The sequence below is a fragment of the Oxyura jamaicensis genome, chromosome 7 (assembly GCF_011077185.1).
Source record: "Oxyura jamaicensis isolate SHBP4307 breed ruddy duck chromosome 7, BPBGC_Ojam_1.0, whole genome shotgun sequence".
Lineage (NCBI taxonomy): Eukaryota > Metazoa > Chordata > Aves > Anseriformes > Anatidae > Oxyura > Oxyura jamaicensis.
The window spans coordinates 319,160-343,900 of NC_048899.1; the positions used below are offsets into that span (position 1 = coordinate 319,160).

General features: G+C 39.2%; 2 protein-coding genes and 1 long non-coding RNA gene across 4 annotated transcripts in view; 1 reads left to right on the forward strand and 2 right to left on the reverse strand.

The window, feature by feature from the left end:
• Positions 1 to 4,536, reverse strand: part of SGO2 (shugoshin 2) — a 15,005-nt gene extending 10,469 nt beyond the window's left edge. Inside the window, exons 1-3 of the mRNA XM_035332396.1 lie at positions 4,395 to 4,536; positions 2,902 to 2,953; positions 1,684 to 1,829 (exon numbers count right to left, since the gene is read on the reverse strand). Coding sequence (XP_035188287.1) covers positions 1,684 to 1,829; positions 2,902 to 2,942 — 187 coding nt within the window. The 5' untranslated portion in view covers positions 2,943 to 2,953; positions 4,395 to 4,536. The remainder of the gene's footprint in view (positions 1 to 1,683; positions 1,830 to 2,901; positions 2,954 to 4,394) is intronic.
• Positions 4,537 to 5,512: 976 nt separating this feature from the next.
• Positions 5,513 to 6,917, forward strand: LOC118170287. Its single transcript, XR_004752625.1, has 2 exons — positions 5,513 to 5,593; positions 6,422 to 6,917. It is a non-coding gene; the product is annotated as an uncharacterized LOC118170287 (long non-coding RNA).
• A 5,515-nt stretch (positions 6,918 to 12,432) lies between these two features.
• Positions 12,433 to 24,741, reverse strand: part of SPATS2L (spermatogenesis associated serine rich 2 like) — a 74,445-nt gene continuing 62,136 nt past the window's right edge. Inside the window, exons 7-11 of one of the 2 annotated variants that reach the window (XM_035332398.1) lie at positions 21,805 to 21,863; positions 18,496 to 18,605; positions 17,876 to 17,978; positions 14,733 to 14,953; positions 12,433 to 13,861 (exon numbers count right to left, since the gene is read on the reverse strand). In XM_035332398.1, coding sequence (XP_035188289.1) covers positions 13,463 to 13,861; positions 14,733 to 14,953; positions 17,876 to 17,978; positions 18,496 to 18,605; positions 21,805 to 21,863 — 892 coding nt within the window. In that variant the 3' untranslated portion in view covers positions 12,433 to 13,462. The remainder of the gene's footprint in view (positions 13,862 to 14,732; positions 14,954 to 17,875; positions 17,979 to 18,495; positions 18,606 to 21,804; positions 21,864 to 24,741) is intronic. The other variant, XM_035332399.1, reaches the window with a different exon arrangement.

The window sequence follows — 24,741 nt, forward strand, 5'->3', positions numbered from 1 at the left end:
ATATATATATATATATATATATATATATATATATATATATAATGTTACAATTAAAAAGTTCAAACATTATGAGCAAAATCATGTTTCAGCAATAAAAAAAGCTTTAAATTAGAAATACACTCAGAATCACAGAATAGTCTAGGTTGGAAGAGACCTCCAAGATCACAGAGTCCAACCTCTGACCTAACGCTAACAAATCTTCCACTAAACCATATCCCTAAGCTCTACATCTAAACGTCTTTTAAAGACCTCCAGGGATGGTGACTCAACCACTTCCCTGGGCAGACCATTCCAGTGACTAACAACCCGTTCAGTAAAGAAGTTCTTCCTAATATCCAACCTAAACCTCCCCTGGCGCAACTTTAGCCCATTCCCCCTCGTCCTGTCACCAGGCACGTGGGAGAATAGACCAACCCCCACCTCGCTACAGCCTCCCTTCAGGTACCTGTAGACTGCAATAAGGTCACCCCTGAGCCTCCTCTTCTCCAGGCTAAACAGTCCCAGCTCCTTCAGCCGCCCCTCGTAAGACTTGTTCTCCAGACCCTTCACCAGCTTCGCTGCCCCTCTCTGGGCCCGCTCAAGCACCTCCATGTCCTTCTTGTAGTGAGGGGCCCAAAACTGAACACAGTACTCAAGGTGTGGCCTCACCAGAGCTGAGTATAGGGGGACAATCACTTCCCTGGACCTGCTGGCCACGCTGTTTCTTATGCAAGCCAGGATGCTGCTGGCCTTCCTGGCCGCCTGAGCACACTGCTGGCTCATATTCAGCCGACTGTCAACCAATCCTCCCAGGTCCTTCTCTGCCAGGCAGCTTTCTAACCACACATCTCCCAGCCCGTAGCTTTGTTTGGGGTTGTTGTGCCCCAGGTGCAGGATCCGGCACTTGGCCTTGTTGAACTTCATACCGTTGGCCTCGCCCAATCGGTCCAGCCTATCCAGATCCTCCCTGCTGTACTAATGAAAACGTGCCTACTCATATCTGTTACTGAACCTTTTGAGAACTTTTTTTTTTTCCAGTGATGCAGCATATTACCAAGATTAACATTTTGTCTCATAGTATACACAGAGTTAGCTTTAATGCTGAAATAAGACAGAGATAAGCCTGGCCATACTGTTTTACAGTACCAAAAGGAGAAAAGTTCGCTTGAAATCTGCTATAGCTACTTTTATTCATTGTCTTATGCTATTACTTCTGTGACCTGTAACCCAACAATCAAAATTAGTATTTATAGTCTTCCTTGATTATATATATACATATATATATATATATATATATGTAAGTGCCTCAATTAAGAATTTTATATAAAACCCATTTTTCAAACGGGAGTTTTATGTACTATACTATTTCAACTATGTAAGGTCATTGATCTTACTCTTTTTGGTACCTCAGTTTTTAGATGTCCCAGATAAATAGGACATGGATGTTAGAAATACACTTGAGTGTGTTCTTTATAAAACGCTAGCACGCCAGAGAGCAAACACTGAAAATATTTAGAGAATTAGATAAATAATCAACATACAATCATGTGTTTTAACCTTCAGACTCTCCTAAAATCCTCAACATATATACATTTGTAACAGCAGCGATTCAGCAAATCACGTTAAATACAATTGCTATTACTTTTGAAGTCATACACTTTAATTATAGTAAAATGGCTTCAGTTTTATTTTAACAGGACTTACTTAATAATTTAGTTTTGATTTTAGTTGCCAAAGAAGCATTCAGTTTTGTAGTTTGTGATGTTCTATCCCTCTTCATACACCCTTCAACAGCATCTGAAGTGGTAGATAACTTAGCAGTTGCTTGTTTATCCATCATAAAGATCAACCTGCACATTATCAAGAGGAATCCCCAAATGATACATGATACTATTTAAATAGTAAGTTGCATTATCTCTTATCAGGATTTATTATCTATAAAGTTGAGGAAAAATCACCTCAGTCTTCACTTTCATTCAATGAATTCAAACAAGTTAATGATTTGTTCCACAACATTTAAGTCACGTTATTACAGCAGCAAAAAAAATCTAACTAACAAATATGACAACTTAGAATGTTGACAGATTTTTGCTTTTGTTCACTCCCTCAAGTTATCTATCCAAATTTAGGCTTAAAAGTAGAGGTTAAAAAAAAGAAAAAAAAAAAGTTCCACCACTTGACAATCACCTCTGCCAGGTCAAATTTTAAGCACAACCTTTTTTTAAACAAACCACGACAGAAAAACTACACATTTAAGTACACAGCAATAGGGACCGATCCGCAAGCTCAGGCGGAAAAGGGCCAGAGGACCCCGCAAACCGCTTGTTGGAGGAAGGTCTCACCTCCACCCGCCCCTCGGAGCTCCCTCGTCCTCGCCGCTGAGGGGCTGCGCGCCCGCTCCCGCCTCGCCTCGCGGGTCGCCAACGGCTGCGCGAGCCCCCGCTGGCGGACAGCCGTTGGGCCGAGCCGCTCGCGACCCCCAACCGCCACGGAGGTGCGTGTGGGAGGGTAACGCGTGGCGGCGCTGCCGGCGGGAAAACGGCCCCTCCTGGAAGCAGCGGCAGCCTGCAGGCTGACCCGTGCTCACAGTTTTACCCAACCCCCCCCCCCCCCCCCCGTATGATATAAAGAGTTTTTTTTACAATGGAATCGTTGAATGACAACTGAATAAAACGATACATGGAAGCAAGAGCAGGTGGCAAACTTACCGGCTAAAAAGTTGTCGCATATACATTGTAACACTGAGAATAATTAAGGTTCTGTGATCCAGTAATTCTCAAAAAAAAAGATTATCATGTGATAACTTTACCTCTTGCTAAGAAGTAAATCAAAGGAATCAAACAATAAGTATCAGTAGCATTGTAGAAAAAACAACCTTTTGTTGTTTAAGAACAGAAAGACAAATAAATTAATATAATTTACCTCCTTTTGCTTTCCAGAAGGTGTTCCTTCAGTTGCACCATAGTCCCAACTCCTAAAGAAGCGATCACTTACTTGATTGCAGTTGATATTTATGTCAGAACTGCTGACAATAAACTTAAAACATCAAAAGTTATGTTGCCACCTGTAGTCATACTTTCCTTTGAACTTTGCTGAGGAACTCCCACACTGTAACATTTCACATTTAAAAATCTCCAGTTTATTGCCAGCTGCTCAAAACAGGAAAGAGCCTGAAACTGCCACGTTTCACAGCCTACATACCTTAAATATATATTAAGAGCAGAAGTCTGATTTTCAGTCATTTGAGGTCCTATGACCAGTCTTTAAACTGAGTAGAAGTGAGAGGGAGAAAGGAGACAGATGCAGACAAAACTGTTTTAATAGTACTAACCATGTGGGAAATGTTGGACTGAATTTGCATCTTAATAGATATCTACACATCCATCTCTGAGAAAGATCTTAGTTGAGGAATTAATCCCCTGGGTTCTAGTAAAGCATGAGCTATGACTAAAGCACTTCTGTGGGGAAGACTATTCAGAACAGCTTGTCCCCATGAAGATTTTCTGATGCCCAAAATGACTCAAGCTCACACTTAAAGCTTTTCCTGAAATTATAGTATTAATATTTTCCTCTAATCACATCCTTTTTTGCTAAAGTTCAATGAAAATTTGTTTCTTAATACCTCTTCTCTGTCAAATTTGACCAAAATTGGTAAATTGAAACACAAACACATAGAGGATGAAATTGTTAGTCTGGCTTCCTTTGGAAAGTAGTCAAAAACAAAAAGTCCCCATGTTTGTATACCAAGAACATGCAGCTCAAAATGCAGTTTGCTTGTGCAGGTTGGTTATGCTGCATGCTTCTATACCAAGTACTTGCATTTCTAAGCTTGAACAGTAAAAATATTTCAAATGGTGAAATGCGAGGTCCAAAACTTAATATTCACATGTATATTGCTTTTGTATATTAACTGAAAGCATGTATACTGTTCTGGACTCTCAATTCAGAAACACTGGAAGGAACCTTACTCAGACTTTCTGAGGAAAAAAACAAGCCTGCCTGAAGACATAAACAAGCATTGGAAGCTACATCTTAAGGTGAATGTTTTATAGAGTGCAATAGACTGGATGCTTTAACTTAAATTACTTTACAACTTGATAATGATGGATGCATTTAAGTTGCAGTTGCTATGTATGAACTGTTCCCAGTGAGTATGGGACAACATATATTATGTCCTTTCTAAAGATACAGTTAGAACAGACAGCATTATTCCACAGAAATAATCTATTATATACATTTCCACTTATTTTAGAGGACGTATAACATACAGCAATTTTCAGCCTGTATCATAATTCAGTGTCAAGTTGTAACTTGTGTGCTTACTAATTAATTAGGAACCAAACATTAAAGAACATAATTTCCTTCATCTTTCTGGTAAGAACCTACTGGACAGAAATTCAAGCACCTGTTCTGACCTGGCTTCTGGGTACTTCTGTAGCAAAGTCATGTTCAAAGAGCACATAGGATCCATGGCCCCTGCATAGTATTTTCTTCCTTTGCTGCACCTGTTGCATGCTGAGTTGCTAAGAAAAAGGAAATGTGAAGTATTTACTGTAGCTTTAATTGCCATTCTAATAAAATCAGAATTAAGACAAAAAGAAGCAAGTTCTATGTAGCAGGAAATCTAAGTAACACAATTTCAAACAAAATTTATTATATTCCTACTGCAACCAGATGCAACGTGACTTAGACGCTTCTTTCCTTTAATGTCCTTCACTTGTGACCAGAGGAAACTGAATTATAAGACTATGGCCCTAAATAACTGAAACTGCAGTAACATATACATATTTTGGTATTCTTAAAATCAAAGTGTAGTAATAAACCAGACTATTTTAACATAGCTAACTGCACAGTGAGAATGTTGAATAATAATTTTAAAAAGGACAATGCAGGATAAAAATCAGCATGAATTGTTGATATATAAATGAGTTAATTTGCTAGGTAAACTAATTAAATAAAAGATGGGCACATTTCTTATGGAGTGTAAAGTTAACTGCATTCTTACTAAGATGCAGGTACCAATTAGAATATATTATTAACTTTCTAGGTTTTGTTACTTCTAACTGCATTTTCTACACAATCAGCTCATACTTTCCAGAAAGTATGTGGAACCAGAGTTTCTCACTGTTAAGTTTTTCCTTCTGTTAAATTCTGTTAATTTTTAAAATTTCCTTCTCTTAATTTTTGCACTGTTAAACTTTTCCTTCATCATGCTCAGATCACGTATCAGTATCACATCATCCTTGTGAAAACACCTGTTTTAGCGAGTGCTGCAATTAGGGATGTGCCATCCCAGGGGAAACAAGCACCCATCACCCTAGCTTCCACACTGGGCTGAAGCAGAGGGCAAGGACACCAGAACCGTGCCCGAGGGACGCGCGCCGGAGCAGAGGAGGCAGGGGGCGCCTACTCCCCGTACCTTGAGGCCAGGCCGGCCGCCAGAGAGACCGTGCGGAAGCTACCGCCGCAGCCACCTAGCGTCACAGCCTCTACCCCTCTGTCGTCGTCGCGCACACCGCCGGCCCAGCCCTTCCTGCCGCCATTTTGTGGAGCCGAGCAGGCCCGGCGGCGGCCTGGCCCGTCAGGCCTAGGGAGGCGGGACGCGGCGGCGCAGGTAATGCGGGCCGTCAGCCGTCCCTGGGGGCAGAGCGGGCTGATGGGCCGTCCTCACCGCCTCGTGCGCGCTGAGGCGCGGCCTGCTCCAGGCCCGCCGGCGGAACCCGGCGAGCAGGGGCGGGCTTTCCCGTCCTGCAGGTCAGGGCTCCCCGTAGACAGGAGGGGAGAGCCCTGGCCTGCTGCGGGGGCGGCTTTTAAACGAATGGTTTCCATCGGCCTCCTCGAGGGGCTGCGGTCAAATCAGCTGGTTTTAGTGGAGCAGTAGCAGTTGCCGGGCAGAAAGCATGTACTGCGAGTTACTGCTCCTTAGAGTGCATGATCTAAAAAAGAAAAACAAACAAAAAAAACTTTTGAAGATTTTCTTCTGATTCGTGTGCCAAATATTTTCTGTCCACGCAGGACCCCTCATCCTGCAGGGAGCTCAAGGCATATGCAAGTATGGGAAATGGGGCATTAGTGATGTGATAGCTTCAACCACTAATTAAAGCAGTCTTAATTAAAGATCAGATTTTTTAAAAGCCAAGTTGTTATTAGTACGAAATTATTGTACTTCTAGTGCTTTGAACTACAGTCAGAGCAAGAGTTCCCAGAATGCTTTTTTTTTTTACTGTGCTTCCAGTGCTCTTTTCACACATACTAACCAGAAAATCCTGCTTACCCATTTGCCTCAAAAGAGTAACTTTGCACTTTCTAGCAATATAAAATACTGTTACTTCTTCAAGCTGTTGTATAATACTATGTAAAGAATACGTAAGTGCTAACACTTAGATCTGTGTGCAGTATGTTCAGTCTTAACTAGCATTTGTTTTATTTTTATCTGTTACAGGTTGGAATAGCTCATAATTAACATTATTATCTGCAAATGCAGTGGAAGATGGCAAGACTGAAGATGGGCAGGGTATTCTACAACTTAATGTACGAGGATGTTTATACACTGCCAGGCGCGAGTCTTTATGCCGCTTTAAGGATTCAGTGCTAGCTTCCATGTTTAGTGGACGCTTTCCTCTGAAAATGGATGAATCTGGTAACTATGTTCAAGCTACACATAAAACATTCTGACTGGAGAGCTCATTTCTTTTTAAATTTTCCAAACTTGTCTTCATTTTGTGTCCTTGTTTGTTATGGTCGGGTTTTTTGTTGTTGGTACTGCTGTTGAAACAAAGTAAATACAGCTGGCCTCAAGTGTTGAGAAGTCCTATCACATTGCCAAAATGAAATGTTCTTAAAATTCCTGAGACTATTAGAATTACGGGAGGGTTATTTAAGTGTTTTATTTTTACAGTCATTTAGAATAAATCACAGTTCCAGGCTTTTCATCATAACCATAAGGACTTGAAATTTCATTTGCAAAAGTGAAAAAAATAAACTCTTATGTACTAACAATTTTAAGGAGACATTTTGCCACGCACAGCACTTACTGTAAAAGAAAGCAGTACTGTAGCTTTCTGCGATTGGTCTAGAGATGCATAGATATATTCAGGACCAGCTTACCTTTAAAATCTATTGTTTTTTTCCTTAAACAATGAACCTAAAAAGCAACAGTCCCAAGGCTCTTCCTGTCTTGAGGAGCAGAAAAAGGAAAAAATACAGAAAGATACTAACATTGTAATCTGTTGAGTGTGCAACTCATCATTGATGAAATACAAAACACTCTGACTGAAAGGCAGTTTTAAAATACCTGTCTTGCATGTGACTTTTATTTCAGTATTTACTGAGTAGCTGAGCCCTTTACCACGTAACTTTGTCTTTTTACAATGCTTCCTAAAGCAGATTTCCTTCCTTTTCAACTTCTGATTAATTTGTAGGCTTCTGTAAACATCATGCAAAAGCTCACAAAAAGTATGGACTTTTACATGTGTAAAAGGAAGTTTTAATAATAATCCTTTCAGACTTCCTGAGTCTGCACTAGCTCAGTGTTTGTGTAATCATTCTGTTAGCACAGTATTTTTTATGTAGCATTCATGTTATTTGCATTACAGGGGCTTCAATGAGTGTCATCTTTGTACACATACTGGCTTGTGGTTAGAAAAAAGTAAAAACCACCCCTTTAAGTTGAGTAGTTGAAACACTGAATGAAAGTGGCTGTGGTGAGGAGGTAGAGCAAAATTTTTTTACTTTTTTGGGGACTTGATTTTTTAATAGGATGAGATGTAAACATGTTTATTTAAACTCATCTGAGCAAGTACTTTTTTTTTTTTTTTTTTTTAATCGCTATGAAGTTTGCTAATAGTTTCTTGTAACTGATGGACTGATGTTAAACAGTTTTATGACAGTTGAATAGAATTACCCTTCAAGGTGACTTTATAAAAATAGCTTTGTCTATATACATCCCAAACCTTTTAAATTGTAGAACCTAAATAGCATTTAATCTCTCTGGGGGTTAGCTCAAAATAAATGAAATTTGCCAGTCCTAGGATTAGTCATCCCTTAAGCTGGCTAACAGACTGTTTTTTGAGGCCTGGAACAAAGAGCAGAAATTCTGCAAGTCTGAGAGTTTCCTGCAGGTTAAACATTCCTCAAAAATGTACATTCCCAAGTTTATTGGAAGTCTGCAGTTCTGGTAATGTTTCACTTGTCCAACTCAATCAAAGAGATACCAGCTGGTACTGCATCTGTGCTTATTAACTCTGATATGCTGTACGTACGTACCAGACAGTTTGACTGGGGAAACTAATACAGCTACACTTTTTTTTTTTTAAAAACAGGTGGGATTAGACAATTTGTCAATTGGTGTGACAATGGCTTACTTTACATCTTCGTGAAATTATCACTCATTATAGAAGAGACCACATGCATAAAGTTAGTTCAACCTAGTAATCAACTAGCTGTGCTCTAAAGGCTGACATTTCCATCACCAGTGTATTTTGATTTTTTTTTTCTCATGAACACTGTCTAAACTTCCAGTTTAGTCCGCACTTTCACATTGTCTTTCCAAATTATCTGTGATATAGGCCAAGGAGATTAAAAAGAAAAAAGCAGATTCCAAATTAATTTATAGAAAATTATACCGCTGGGATTAAGACTGTGATGCTAAAGGCCTATTACCACCAAGATGTTTCAAACAGATGTAATTCTATCTGTGTTTCAGAGTATCAAGAACTCATTTGTACTGGAAGTAAGCAAGCAGATACTATTTCATGTGTTAGGCACGTGTTAACACTGATGCTCAGGGAGAGTTTTCATCAGGCTTGTTTACAGGGCCATGTAAATACAATACAATTAAATGAGCCTCTGTGAACTCAGTGTTAATTCAGGGATGCTTGTCTACAAAATACAGTTCAAATATATACATACTAGTAATAAAAATTCACATTTCTCTCAAGACAGTATTGACTTCACATACAGTGTTGCTCCTCTTTTTTATTTCAAACTGTTATTTAGCCTGCCAGCTCTTCCAGAGCAGAAAAGTACTCTTTTAATAAATTTATTAATAAATAATTTTTAAATAAATTTTATTTACTTTAATAAATTGCTTAGATAACAAACATTAAGTGGTACAAATCTTACTATGGCTAAGAAGACATACCATACTACCCAGGAGTAAGAAGATTTCATCTACTTAATTCTTCTCAATCTATGAAAAAGTTCTCACCTGATAAAAACAGGAAAGCAGTTGTGCTATCAGAAACTTGAGTGTCAAGCTGTCTGTTCCTTAGCTGCAGCTAAAGAGCCAAACTATGGTTAGAAATAAAACTGTAAATACTTTGCGGTGGCAAAGCCCCACAAAAATCTAGATTCAATTTAGCCAACAGCTTTTAACAAAAGATTGATCAGTAGAAACACAGCTGAGGTTACAGATCATTGCTCTTTTCTGAGCTTTTGGGGTATTCTTCTTACAGAATTTTATTTTGCCCCCCCCCCCAAAATCTGTCTGCTTATACCATAATTTACCACTCTTGGCTGGAAATTGCTTTGCAAATTCACTACTCCACATCATCAGCTGTGTAGCATGCCCACAGTTTACATCAAGAACTTGGCCATTTTCTAAGTTGCCGCTTTCCTGTATATATCTGGTACAACATCCATGAACGTTTTGTTACAGCTTGTTTTAGTTGTTTGCTATACTAAAATAGCTGTATTATCTCAAGTTTCTGGCAAATTTCTATTACATGTTGAGATTGGTAACTGGCAGTGGTACTGAAGCATGGGACCTCTACGGCAAATGGTTCTTCTGCTGGAGTCACAAGTGTGTGAAAGTGAAGGGTATAGCTGATTTATAAAATCCTGATGCATCCCAGTCTCTACACTGTGAAATAGACCCACTATAGGAACTGCCATCCATACAGACTCAGACCAGGTGGTCTCAGCAGGGTCCAGCAAAGTGGTATGAAAACCAGAGGATTAACTTTTCCTTTCCAGAATTATTAGTGTTTCAGTTTTAGAGTGACTTTTTCAATGACATTAAGTTATTAAAAAAAATAAAACATGCTAAAAATTTTTAAGTTTGGCTTAGTATAACCTGGCTATGTTGAATTACATTCTCTTTCTAGTTTTCCAATATTTGGTCTTTTATTTTGCTGAGTTCTAGTGTTAATCTAAATTTAATCATACATAAAAGACAAAAAGATCAAACCTGCTTTCAAATATTGCCCTTTCGGACACGTTTCCAATTTCAAAAGAGCACACAAAATGCAATAGGAATTCCATGATTTTGGTGATGACAAACAATTGTATTTACTTTGCAAAGTAGGGGATTTATATATATATATATATTAAAAAAAAGGCTTGCTGGCCTGAAGGTCCAGTGTCCACCAATTTCTTCTCTCACTGACCCCTATACAAATCCATTATATTAAAAGGAGTGTCACACATAACTGGCTTTGACTACACATAACTAAGACAAACTTTGAAGATTACAAGAGTTTTGTTGAAGATAAGCCCACTTATTAATTACTTATGAGTATGGCGAGCAGCAAGACACCCCTCGAAACTGGCAAATACAATTGCAGCCACAGAGACGTAAGAACTGGAAGACAAAGCAATAACATTGACAGAGCTGTTTCAGAGCCCAGCCATGCAACATAGTTAAAATGTGTACTGCAAAATTAAAGCATATTTGATGCATCAAGACTGCAGAGTTCCCAGAACCAGCCCACTCTCCAGCCTGACCAACTCCACGCTTTTCTCACTCATCAACAAATGTATTTGCATAATAGTCTGATGAGAAATGCTGTCTCTCACCTGTTAGTCCTGGATCTGTCATATATCGAGCCTCCAGCACATCAAGGATTAGTGGTGCTGAAGAGTGCAAGAACATCCTGTTTTATTATTATTTATGTCACAAAATTCATTTATTTTGTGGAAGGCTGCCTGTAAGGATGTTGATTTATGGAATGAAACAACTTTTAATAATCCTGTTAAGTGGAGAAACTATGAGGAAGGAGTAAAAGTAATTATAGGTATGTCAGATTTCTTTTAGGATAGACTACAAGGAGAGATACAAATAAGTTTCACAAATGATGTAAGCACAATATAGTAAGATTCCTGTGTAAGAGCTGTACGGAAATTGTCATATCTCTCACTGTGAGGTTACAGGTCAAGCTGTACAGCAGCAGACAAATTTTGAAAAGTTACTTTTCTGATCTGCACAGCACAGATCCTGGAATTTCAGTTCCATTTACTCAAAGCACTCAGACTAAAAACTTGATAGATAATTAACTTTACAGGTAATTAAAAGAAGGTTTTTTTTTTTTTTTTTTTTTTTTTTCAAGACTAAGAAAAGCCAGAGTTTACCTACAAATACTTATTTTTCTCTTACGACTATTCCAAATGAAGAAGACCTGATTGCTTTGTAGAACAAGGTTTTACCAATATTCACATGGAAAAAAACAGTATACAGATATCAAGAGAAATAATAAAATTATCCATAAGCAAGGCAGCTTGCTTTCTGTTTTGTGATTATTTTTTGAGTAGTAGGAAGAACGTGTGCAGTCAGCTAACAGAAATTAGGCAGAGGAAACTAGCATAAAGCCATAGCAAACAGTAACATAGGCATAAACATTTAAAGATACTCAAGTGTCCTGCTCTTGCTGACCTCACTGGAAAATAGACCCTTTTACACCTTTCTGAGTCTGACCCTCAGACCTCTAGTTTGCTTGATGCTGGGTCTCGATTCTGACACCTTGCTATGTTAAATAACTTCTAATGTAAGATTGTCCAAGATCAATTCTATTCTTATGGGAAGGTTCTGTTCTGTGCACTTGTGGCACTGGAATCTAGCTAACAGCAAAAGCCTGTGTGAGAAAAATCTCAATTTTCTTCAGACAGGATCTTTTGTGAAGCTTATTTTATTCGTGATTGCAATGATGGGCATCCTGTCAATCAGGAGCACATTTTAGTAAACAAATCATAACCTTTTATTCCCTATTACCCGACGCCTGATCACCTCCCGTTTCCTCGTTGGCTGAGTCCTACAGGTTCACAAGCTACTCGACACTCCTCTATACCATATATGCACAATTTTTCTTTCTTTCTTTTTCTTTCTTTTTTTTTTTCAGTGCTTTAATTTCTCCTTTCTTATGTTTTGAGAACTTGTGATCTTTGTTTTACTGTTCTCACACTGCTCATCCTCTTTTCCTCAAGCTTCTGCCTTATTTTGGAACAACGAGGCCTTCTACTGTCCACTTCCCTACTTAGCATTTCTCCTTATTATGACTACACAGCTACGTTGGAATAAAGAAAAAGAATTCTCTACTGCAAAAACACAACTTTGTTTCTCACACCTGTTCCAGTCTAAATTCAAACTGAAAGCCTCCCAGCTGGTATCAGTTGAATTAATCAAACAATTTTAATAAGATGACAAGTGGTTAGGTAGTGCAAGGCAGGAAACACCAGAAGATTTTAGAAAGGAGATTTTAATTTTTTTTGAAGAAACAAGTTTTCTGAAATACAGAATCATAACATTAACACTAAGATTTTTATTTTAATAGAAAACTCAGAAAGATGTAATATCTGCTTAAATATGTACCTCCACATTCTGCTGCACATTGCTGTAACAAATTTATTAGTCATAGCTCATTATGGACAGATGGTTCCTACAGCAAAAATATAGAAAAATAATTTGGATTCAAGTCTAGAACACCTGTGACTTTTCATATGCAAAAAATAAATTCAACTAGTCATAGAAAAGTGGCTGGTAAGTATGGAGAAAAGGGCTGTGCATGTGAATAGCCATGACTATATACAATCTAATCTTGAATGAAATAAGCATTTTCATAAAAATAGTTTGCCAATGAAAAGTACCTATATGTAATACATTTAATACAATTTATAGCTACATTTAAAGATGTCAGTTTATGGAATAATAAGGTAAAATCCAATGTACTGCTTTTTCATTTTTTTTGTATATAGCAATACTGTGTGTATACAGTGTGCATGCGTGTGTATACATGCACACAGATACATGCACAGAAATAAAAAGGTGTATAGAGATTGCAGAAAAATTCTATAAGATTATTTGATTTCATTGCAGACCACAGCACACAGCCGTCCTGGGATCCTTCTAACAGAGACTGCTCAAAAAAAAAAAAAAGTTGACTGGTATAACCACATATCTACAACAGGTCTTTTGCTATTGTGACATTAATTCTCAATTTATTTTTCCAATCTAGATTTTATTCTTCTAAGCAGTAAATACTGCTTTGGTAAGATTCTGTACTGCCATGACAAAGTAACGGTGAACATATTGGGCAAAGCCTTGGAAGTATGATTTTAATAATTAGTAAGTAGTAAAGATACCAACAAGTTTTAAGCAGCAACAGATTTAAAATGACTATGTTCTTACTTATTTTCTTCACCAACAAGCATCTTGAGCAAGAAACTAAATTGAAGAGATTAAAATTTTTCTGACTGCCTTCACTGTGACATTTTAAGCCACCAAAGTCACAGCTGGCACTGAAAGAACAGTGGCATCAGCAGAAACCTCCATCCTTGCAGGGCATAAATTGCATTGTGACACCCTGCCAGTGCTGCCTCGGAAAGGCCTGTGATCTGTGGTGTCTGCTGTATGATGCTTCCGTCGTGTCTTTTCCGAATGTGTCAGATTCTCTGTGGTCCTTGCAGTTGCGGACTGCTCTTGATTTTTCGTAGCTCCTTTATTTTTAGGTCTGAAGCTGTTATGCTGCTGTCTTCTGTGTTCAGACCTGGAACCACTTTTTATATTATTCTGATCTGCCTCATTACAGGCACCTTGTGACTTAAGAGATCCATTGAGACGGATGTTTTGGTGCTGTGGGTTGAATCTTCGTCTCTGATTAGAAGGCCCATTCTACCCAGAAAGAAATTGAAATTATTGAAAATAACTTAGATCATCTACAACCTTCTACAGGACAAGAAATACAGCAATCAGAATTAACAGAAATTGCAGAATAAAATTTTCAGTACAATTAGAGAGGGAAAACAATTTTGATACAACACGAAGCCTGAACTATGAGTAATATACTACATCTGAGTAGCCTGGAAACATATGCAAAAGGTTCACTGGAGATGCCAAATTAAAATCTGCCACAATTCAAGAAAAAATGGAAAAGAGAGATGAAGTACTTGGCTTCTCAACAGCAGCAACTAAGAGGCACTGAAGAAACTGTCACTTTTTTTTTTTTTTTTTTTTTTTTTTTTTTCCCAAAATACCTTGTCTAGTGAGAAGTACTGTCTAAAGACTGCAAGACTGCAGGAAGAACAGAAATTAACATGTAAATTAGTCAAGTTAAGAAATCACATGCTGGGAGAGATGTCCATTGTGATATCTTGCTCAGAGGAAGTTTTGATCAGTAGTAGGAAATGGACGTTATTTGCATAGCTACCAGGACAGCTGATGCCATACATGCACTGACATTGTGTGTTGCTCCTTCACGCACCTTTTTAAGCCTCAAAAAAACTGAGACAAAATTCAGACCAGCTTTAGTGGTAGCTTTACCTGAGTAAGCACAACAGCACAAGAGCTCTATGAACTGCCTTCATACTGCCTTGAAAATGAATCTGGAAAAGACATACTCATATACATTCGCATATATTTGAAAATTATGAATTAAATATATGATCTACAAACCAGTATTTGATTTTGTACTAACGATTTCCAGTAATATATGTTAATCTGATTTTTTGACATCATTTAGCTTAGTCCACAACTGGTTTCTTACCTGCTTATTTGTTGGTATTCCTTGGGAAGAAGATTCTGTAGGATTGGAAGAATGATGACTTTGTACTTTAGTGTTGGGTGTTTTGTAATCAGAGTTCTTGGCATTACTAGAGGACTTTCGCGTGTGTGTATTTTGCTTGCCAGTTGTTGCATGTGAGGTCACTGAAGACAGCACTGAACTACACGGTGTTCTTGAGGAATAGTTGTTCTTTGGGTGAGAAACTATGGAAAAAAAAAAAAAGTATTCCATATTATCAGTTAAATAATCAACACCTAAAAATAAGGCTGCATTCTCATCCTGCTTACAGTTACTTTTTGTAGCATCATTCTAGCCTTACTTTAGATAATGAAGTAAGTGAGATAACTAGGGTAAGAATTAGATCATACTGTTTTACTTCTTTGAAACTGCCTCCTCATTAAGGGTTTATGGAGACAATAAAGCCAGTATGGTAGAACCACACTAAAACTAGAACAATTCTGATAGAAGGCTAAGACACCCTGGTCTTTGTGGACTGGTGCTTGCACTCGAGTACAGTTTTGTCCATTTGTACTGTAAATGTGAGGAACCATTTTCCTCAGGGCACCTGCCTGAAGGTTGACCACAAATAAAAAAAAGAGCCTCGGGAGCTACCTTGCTAGTTAGAAAGCAGACCAGCTTGTGACTATACCAGAGTACCAGAGGGCTTAGGAGACAGTCTGTTATTTAAGCACTATTTTAAAATGTATTGTGCAAAGATCAGAGTTGTCTCAAAGCCTATGAAACCAACAGTTAAACGGACCTATTGCCTATCCTACCAAGTATTTTCAGCTCTAACACAAATCACTAAGTGTACTTCAGCAAACTTTTTTTTTTTTTTGTTTTGTTTTTGTTTTTTGTCAACGATGAGTATGAAAGCCCCACTGACTGTCAACCCCTGCCTTTGGCTATCCAAGAGAACTCTTCAAAATTCCTGGCAGCTATGGGTTTGCTTGCAAATTTTAACCAGTTAGGCTGAACCCACATGCTGCTGGACTGCCCCTCACACTGCTGTTCTATCAGTAATGCTCCTAATTGGATCATTATTCCTCCTAAATGAAGAAACATTGGAAGGAAGCGAGTGGTATGCCAGTAACTCTACTGTTTGAGGTCAAAGGAAGTTGTGCCTGTAGACACCATGCACTAATTTGATTCCAGATCATTCACTGATCATAGAAAGCTGAAGAGCCTGGAGTTTGCAAGCTACATACATACTAGCTGTAACACAGGTAATAGCCATGAAAGCTTCCTTAGTATGCCTCAATATTTTTTTAAGAAGAAAAAAGTAGTCTAGTGCCTGTTGCTCTTCCTAAAGAAGTGGTTAACAATGCTTGTCTACCATGGTAGACACTTCTACCACGGTTATCTATCAAACTGGAACTGAATGCAATGCACTAATCCCCAGTATACAGACCACAGTACAGTCAGCACTATCAGAAACCACTATTGCTCACCTCATATTTCTGCTCCCTACTTCTTAGTATTTTGAGACACAAGGATTTCTTAACCACTTCCATATCTAGATGTGAAGTGCACCAAACAAATCATTTACTAACATAACCACAAGCAATTCAAGATGTCTGCTTCTGTGTAATGACTCCTGGGTAGTTTCAAAAAGGACTCTGAGGATATTGATGTAAAGCTCTCAACCTTAATATGCTGTTTTGATTTTTCTGTTTACAGAATTTCCTTGTTCCCCTCTAGCACAGATGACACAAACTAGAAAGAGCGTTTTCTGTGAGACACCTGATTTTTTATCTAATAGGTACTTCTATTTTTCTACTTTTAGGACAGTAATTTTAGCAACTGAGCACCATCTGTTCCATTCCGTTCCTTTCCTTTCCTTTTTTAAAGGCTCCTACTCACACTAACATCAAATATTTCTCTCAATAGGTATCCTCTTCAGAAAAACAATGCAACCATTTGCACAATGAAATGAATTTTCTGTAAGATCAGTGAGGTCAGCTGTTATTGAATGCTACTGTTCTCTGTTCCCTAAACCAGACTGCCTCACATGGAAGCACATATAAAAATCCAGTTGCTTGTCATAAAGATCTATTTTTGATTGAAAAGACGTGCAATGGGTAGAACCCATCAGGCATTCTGGATGTATGTCTGTCCAATTACTTTTGTTCCTTCAGGGTATGAGATGGGTGCTATGAGGTCACTGAACATTGCTGGGAAGTTTATGCCTTCCTTTGAAACATCCTGAGTTGGCTACAATGAGAGACAGAATACAGGCTTAGATGGATCTTCGAAGTGTTCTGCAAAAGCAATTCTTATGGTCAAATGAATAAAACTGATTATGCCTCAAAGGAGTCACTTTTTTAGCTGTGCAATCACAAGACTGCATTAGCAGACCAAGATATGTTTTCCTTGAAAACATTTCTTTTCTTCCTAAAAATGTTTTCCTTTCACCAAGATGCACTAGTTCAGTATTGTGTTAATAGTTTTTCTTCCTGAGTGGTGGTGCTGGTAGGCTATCATAGGGCTGAGTGACAGTTGGGTCTAAGCGCTACAGCATTTACTTTTCTGGAGGGAAAAAAAAAAGCATGGCAAAGAAGAAAAATAAGCTATCTCACACTTTACAGCAGGAACATGATATTTGGAGCAGAAAATGAACATGAATTTCCAAGCAGAACAGGAGATAGTTTCCAAAAAGTAATATTTGGCTCCTGAAAAAAAAACAATAAATATTGCTATAAAGTTGGGAACTTGCTTCTTAGCAGGAGATATGTAAATTGGTCTCATAATACTGTGGTCACACAGAGAACCCTCCAATTTATTAATTAATCATAAGTAACTACCAAATTTGAAAGTTCCCTACAGTTGAATTGCTTTTTTGATGGAAAACTCCAACTGACCTCAGTAATATTGGGAAATCTCTGACAAAGAGGGCAACTGTGTAGATGGTTTGCTCAACACATGTACAGTGAGCTTAGCATATTGCATACTGTAAAAGTGCTCTGCGTATATTCAGTAAGACTGCTGCATACCATTCCATCAGACTTACTACACACACATGTGCTGGCATTACACATGCCATTATTTCTGCCCAGCATTTCCTGGATAGGTATGTGGGACATGACATTCTGAAAACTCGGTTGCGATATATCACCAGCACTTACTCTCTCCACAGAGCTGAATCTGGGTCTTCAGTTGTTCTGTGTCACAGGAAAATCGTGCAGACCTACCCAGCTCTTCATCATATTTCCGTTCACTCACAAAGTGCTGCAAAAATACAGGCAAGTTAACAGTAATTTGCATTCTGATCAAAAGATCACATGGGTACAGAAACCAATCAATACTCATCTTAAGATCACTTTAAGGCTCAGCAATATCTTGACATTGTCCTGTAGGCAGGATCTTTATGCAGAACCAAGTATTTTCACATCCTTACCAAATGACAATTCTTACAGATGGGTGGAGTAGTCCTGCATGTGGGAAGTGGGTCATTTCACTTGATCACTGAACCTGAAGCTATCGGGTTTACTTGTTAACTGGGTCTGATAAACGCGACACAAACAGCTCTACTTCTGAAGGGGATAGCTTACGCTTCTCTGACAGCATATGCAGACTGCTCAGATGTCCTATAATGCTTTAAGAATGTAAGTTTTCCCCCCAGAAAGCTAGTTACCCTTTGGTCCATAGTAGGTAGGAATGAGCAGACTGGGCATTTTAACAATACAGTGCTTTCTTTACATTTGCACAAACAGCTAACATAACCAAACAGAAGCAAATGCCTGACCTTAATTTCAGCCCTGAGTTCAGACAGTTGTGCTTCAGCCATTTGACTGGCTAGGTCCGTCAGTCTCTTCAGCTCTTCAGCTTTCTTCTGCCGAGCAGTCAGAATTTCCACTGCCAAATATCAATAGTCAATAATTATTGCTAGGATGCTAAATTGGTCCGTAATTAATTTCTTTTTTGGCATTAACAGTACATCAAGAGGCAAACACACACACCACACTTGAACTAAACAGAGTATGATGTTGCTTGTGCAGTTTATTTAAATGAACTGCCCGATGTTGAAATTATCTCAAAATAGGATAGCTATTACAAAGTAAAAGGTAATGTTTAGATAAACAGGGGCAGAAACATGTTGTTTTGAATTTTCCAGTGCCTTATTAAGTACAAACTCAGGAAGCCTTTCATTTAGACATGGAAAGAAGCAGTACATTTGCTGAGACAGCAGCCTGTTTCTGAAGACATGCTGTATTTTATGAATACAGGGGCTTTTTAGCTCCCCTGAAAAAAATCTGTTCATATATGGTTTATGTTTAAATCACAGGCACTGCAATTCTACTTTCAAGTACAGAATATACACAGTTGCCATTTCTAGGTCAAAGCACTATTACAAAGGCCACCAGTCTTAATGAAAAAAATAATTATTCAATACTGCCCGTCTCATATGTTTTTTTATAAGGAAGTGGTGAATAACTACATTTAAAAAGAAAAGATTAACTGTGAGTCACAAAATCACAGTCCATTTACATTCAGGATGATGTGATATATTACAGTTTTGGTAGAAAATTAACTATATGCAAATACTGCTACCTAGATGGTGACTTAATGTAAAAGGAACAAACGACTGGATGGTGGGATCATCACTTATGGCAGAGAAGAAAGTGTCTAAATGTAAAACAATAAGCAATCATAGTCTTTTGTCTAGAGCTTATGCGAACAATCATGGTAAGGGGGTGGCTGCTGCTGTAAAGCTTCATAAGGCCACTGATTTCATTACTGATGTTGAGACGGGCTTCTTTGACTTCCTTCCTTTGCCACAGAGTTCCAGAGTGGTCCTGACAAGTCTCTTAACCAGCTCATACTTTGTAATGCCTTTTTTTTTTTTTTTTTTTTTTAAAAAAAAGAGAGAATTAATGGTATTTCAGAGTTTATTTCTCAACCCGCTATATTTAATTGCATGGGAGCTTCTTTTGAAAGTACAGCATGGTCCAGCAGGTGCAGGGGAGAGTGGTGTCTGTACAGCTGTATGGGAGCAACCATACTGCAATAGAAGAGTGTGTGTTACACAGGGCAGGGTTTACAGAAAGGCAAGGGGTGGCTAGAGGTTCTTCAGACCTGTTGGTTAACCTGTGCCTATATTACCTACTTATCGTAATGACAGGCATTTATCTGTTTCTCTAACTAGCCTTTTCAATTCCTTTTTGTGGAACATGGTCTACAAGTCTGAGAAACTTTTATCAGATTAAACGAAGAATTCACTAGCTGTTTTTCTTTCTCCAATAGTTTTATTGCTTATTCTAAGTGATGCTAACATCATTTCTCCCCAAGGTCAGCACCACCTTTGCTGAAATTACTGCCCAAACCATATGATCTCATTTCCTACCGGCACTTATCTCAGCATGAGATGACAGCCAAGTATCCGTTTTCATGAAAACTGAAATGATCATTTTGTACGTTTTTCTCAGTATTGACAGTAAGAGGAAGATTACCCACATTAAAATAGTCCTCCAGTGCAGCAAAGAGATGTGAAAATAAATAATAATGTAAATCTTGGTTAGCACGTTATAGTCCTACAACAACTTTCTACCTCAAGTTCTGAAGGCCTACAGGCCTACAACAGCGTTGAGAGACAGCAGAAGTAACACAGCTAAAAGACAGGTTAAGGAGAACACCTAATGTCATACGTGAAGTTAGTACAACAGTAGGGAAGTTGAACCTGCCATGCATGAATACAGCACTTAGCATGCCTGTAAATAAGTTTTACTTTCAAAAAAATGACTATTGTCCCCAGCCAAGATTAATGAAATGGCCCTATGATACCATCACCCCTGGACTGTTAATTTTCAAAATGTATTTTTGTTTATGCAGTTAGGGTTTGGATTCCTGTTCGCTGACGTCAATGGGTGTTTTTCCATTGGTTTTCCTGGGACTGAGAATGTCCTGTAGCCAATTATGTTAGCCTTTGCAGGTAAAAAGCTACTGACACATTTCCATCAGCAGTTCCTCCACAGAACAGCACAGAACTCCAAATCCACATTTACAGCATGTTGGCATTAGAGAAGTTAGCATACAAAATTCAAAACAAACTCACACCAATTGTTGCTGCAACAACTCATACTTTTTAGTCTCTATGCATACACAACTGCAGGAGACTTAACTAGCAACAGAGGATTTTGATTTTTTTTTTTATTTTTTTAAATCTCTAATATATGTTTGTGAACTAAAGGAGAGTTCTAAATGCAAATGATGAAACATTCATGAATGTTGCATGCATCTGGACACCCCTCTCCCTTTGGAAAGGTCTTAATCTCACAAATCAATGAAATATTATATGCATGCATGGCAGTGGTATTTCGTCTATCAGGCAAAGAATCATTCTAACAATACTTGGGTTATTCTGTAGTTCTTTGCTTATCTCTATTGAAACACATTCCATTGACTACTGGTCCACGAATACCATATCTCTGATGGGGTATATGACAGATATTGTGGTATCCTGATGCATGTGTCAAATTGCTCTCCCCCAACCCACAATATACACACACACCCTACGCAAGAAACAGAGACAACACGAAAGACTGAAGTGAGACAAACTCCCAAAGATTATTAAGAAAACAGATTCCAGTAAACATCTGTTACTTGATTTTTCTTGGTCTAATTCATGACAGCTATGCAAAGCCAGAACAACCTGTTCCTCAGTAACTTCCAGCCTTTTAACTCATATATATATAAATAAGCAAGCAAACACATCAAATAAGAAATCAAAATGAAGTACTCAACAAACCATAAAAATGAGGTGAAAATGTGATCAAAAGCTCTGGTAAGCAAACAGAATGAATAAATAATAAATAACTTTAATCTAACTTAATGCAAACTTTTGGTTTACCTTAATGTCATAATACTGAAACTTTGATGCATAATCCTTACAGAGAGAAACTACAGAGAAACGATACCAGAACACCTAAGAATATGTGTACAATGAAAGATACGGGAACACCGCTAACTGAATTGATGTATTGTGTAAATTTCCTGCCAAACAAAACAATTTTTTCCATCACTATACCAGAAGTTCCCTGACACGCTTTGTACTTACTGGCTTCTTCTTTAACTTTATCAATTTCTGCCATTAATGACACTTCTTTGTCTATGATGCTGAAAAAGGAAAAAAAAAGAAAACCGCAATTTAATCCGTGCTAGATCTCCACCAAAATCAAAAGCTATAACTAAAGAAAGGCTTTCAGATATTAGTTATGGCAGTTTTGAAATTAGTAAGATTTTAAAGAAATGGAAGACTACAAAACAGCTAGGCAAACTCACTATAAAATTAGTTATAATCAGTGTGTGTTAATTTAAACAAACATTTCACTGGTCTGCCCACATGCAGAAATGTGGACGTCACTCTAATATGCTTCAGAGGGGAAGGATCGGTTCCCCTTTCACAGGACCTTTCTGAAGATCTCACAAGCTTTTCCTTTCACAACTCTCTGGTGTGCAATCCCTGACAGCAAACTGATCAAAGTTTTTATCAAAGGGCAACCTGATCAGGTGGATCTACTGAGGGCAGATAGGGGGTCTGGTAAAACGTTCATATCACCAAGCCAGCAACATTATCCAGTGAAATAACAAAACTGCAGAATGTTCTCCAGTGGACAATGCTCTGGTATGCCACTCCAGCTTCCCCTCACAGGATTATTCTTAGTCATATTCACATTTAATAAACACCACCAATGTTAATGGTGCTGTTTGTGTGAGTAAACTCAAGCAGCTATGGAGAAATTGCAAAAAGCCAGTCAAACACTACAGGTAAATCTAGGCATGCACTCGAGGGAAGAGTGGAGTTCTCAACAAGCTTTTGTACCCAGTGGAAGACACCAGGATATCAGGACCTAAAAACAGCCACAGGACATTTGGCTTGCTTTCTGAGACAGACTGCACTGTATCTCCAGAATATAACATACTGAATTCTGACATGAGCATGGCAGGTAGAGCTGGCTCAAGATTTCTCAGCACCCTAAATCATACACAACGTTGCTATACCACAGACCCTGCAGCACTGAATCTGAACTTCAAGATGGCACAGTGTGCACTTGTGAACACAGAGGGCTTCTGAGGATCAATGGGATGAGGGTTGAGGTATGAGCTGACCACATTCAGGTAGGTGAAAGAATGGGAAGACTGAGAGAAAATGAAGCAGTCTATGGGTTTTTAAGCAGGCTCTAGGTTTTTGAAGAGCTGTGGATGAGGATTAAACTTTCTCTTTGCTCAGGCTATAACCCCAACCCTCAGTTGCTCACAGGTTTCTTCTCAGCAGTCCTGGCTATCAGGGGAGGTCCCAGTTGACTGGCGGCTAGCAAATGTTATGCCCATCTACTAGAAGGGCCGGAAGGTAGACCCAGAAAACTATAAGCCTGTTAGTTTGACCTTAGTGCCAGGGAAACTCATGGAGCAGATTACCTTGAGTGTCATCACGTGGCACTTGCAGGACAACCAGGGGATCAGGCCCGGTCGGCATGGGTTTATGAAAGGCAGGTCCTGCTTGATGAACCTAATCTCCTTCTATGACAAAGTGACGTGCCTGGTGGATGAGGGAAAGGCTGTAGATATGGTCTACCTTGACTTCAGTAAGGCTTTTGACACCGTTCCCCATAGCATTCTCCTCGAGAAACTTGCTGCTCTTGGCTTGGACTGGCGTACACTTTGTTCGGTTAGAAACTGGCTGGGTAGCCGGGCCCAAAGAGTCATGGTGAACAGAGTTACATCCAGTTGGAGGCCAGTCACTAGTGGAGTCCTCAGGGTTCAGTACTAGGGCCAGTTCTCTTTAGTATCTTTATCAGTGATCTGGATGAGGGGATTGAGTGCACCCTCAGTAAGTTTGCAGATGACACCGAGTTAGTTGTGCGTGTCGATCTGCTCGAAGGTAGGAAGGCTCTGCAGGAGGATCTGGATAGCCTGGACCAATGGGCTGAGGCCAACTGTATGAGGTTCAACAAGGCCAAGTGCTGGGTCCTGCACCTAGGGCACAACAACCCCAAGCAGCGCTACAGGCTGGGAGATGAGTAGCTGGAAAGCTGCCTGGCAGAAAAGGGCCTGATAGTATTGGTTGATAGTCAGCTGAATATAAGCCAGCAGTGTGCTCAGGCGGCCAAGAAGGCCAATAGCATCTTGGCTTGCATAAGAAACAGTGTGGGCTAGGGAAGTGATTATCTCCTGCCCTGTACTCGGCGCTGGTGAGGCCACACCTCAAGTACTGCATTCAGTTTCAGGCCCCTCACTACAAGAGACCAGAGAAGGGCCCCTCGAGCAAGTCCAGAGAGGGGCAACAAAGCTGGTGAGGGGTCTGGAGACCAAGTCTTACGAGGAGCGGCTGAGGGAGCTGGGATTGTTCAGCCTGGAGAAGAGGAGGCTCAGGGGTGACCTTATCGCACTCTACAGGTACCTTAAAGGAGGCTGCAGTGAGGTAGGGGTTGGTCTGTTCTCCCACATGCCTGGTGACAGGATGAGGGGGAATGGGCTAAAGTTACGCTAGGGGAGGTTTAGGTTGGATATTAGGAAGAACTTGTTTACAAAAAGGGTTGTGAGGCATTGGGATGAGCTGCCCAGGGAAGCGGTTGAGTCACCATCCCTGGAGGTCTTAGCGATATGGTTTAATGTTTGGATGGTTTACTGGAGGACTTGTTAGTGTTAGGTCAGAGGTTGGACTAGGTGATCTTGGAGGTCTCTTCCAACCTAGATGATTCTGTGATCTTTGCTCCTGGGATCCAGGGATCTGCAATTCCCTTACACTACACCTGAAACAGCCTCAAATCACTTTATTGTATTTTGAAAGATGGATAGGTGTGTCAAGATTTCCTGCTATGGCAAACACAAAGGGATAGGTAAGGGATGGGTCAGAAGGGGGAGTCAGAGAAAAGGCATTTTTCCAGTAGTGCTGCCTAGAGAGGTGAAGCAGTGCCCTAAAACTCAGCTCCCCTGGAGTCACTTCTCTGCACACACCTCACCTCTTCTCAGCGGGGGAAATGGTACAAGAACA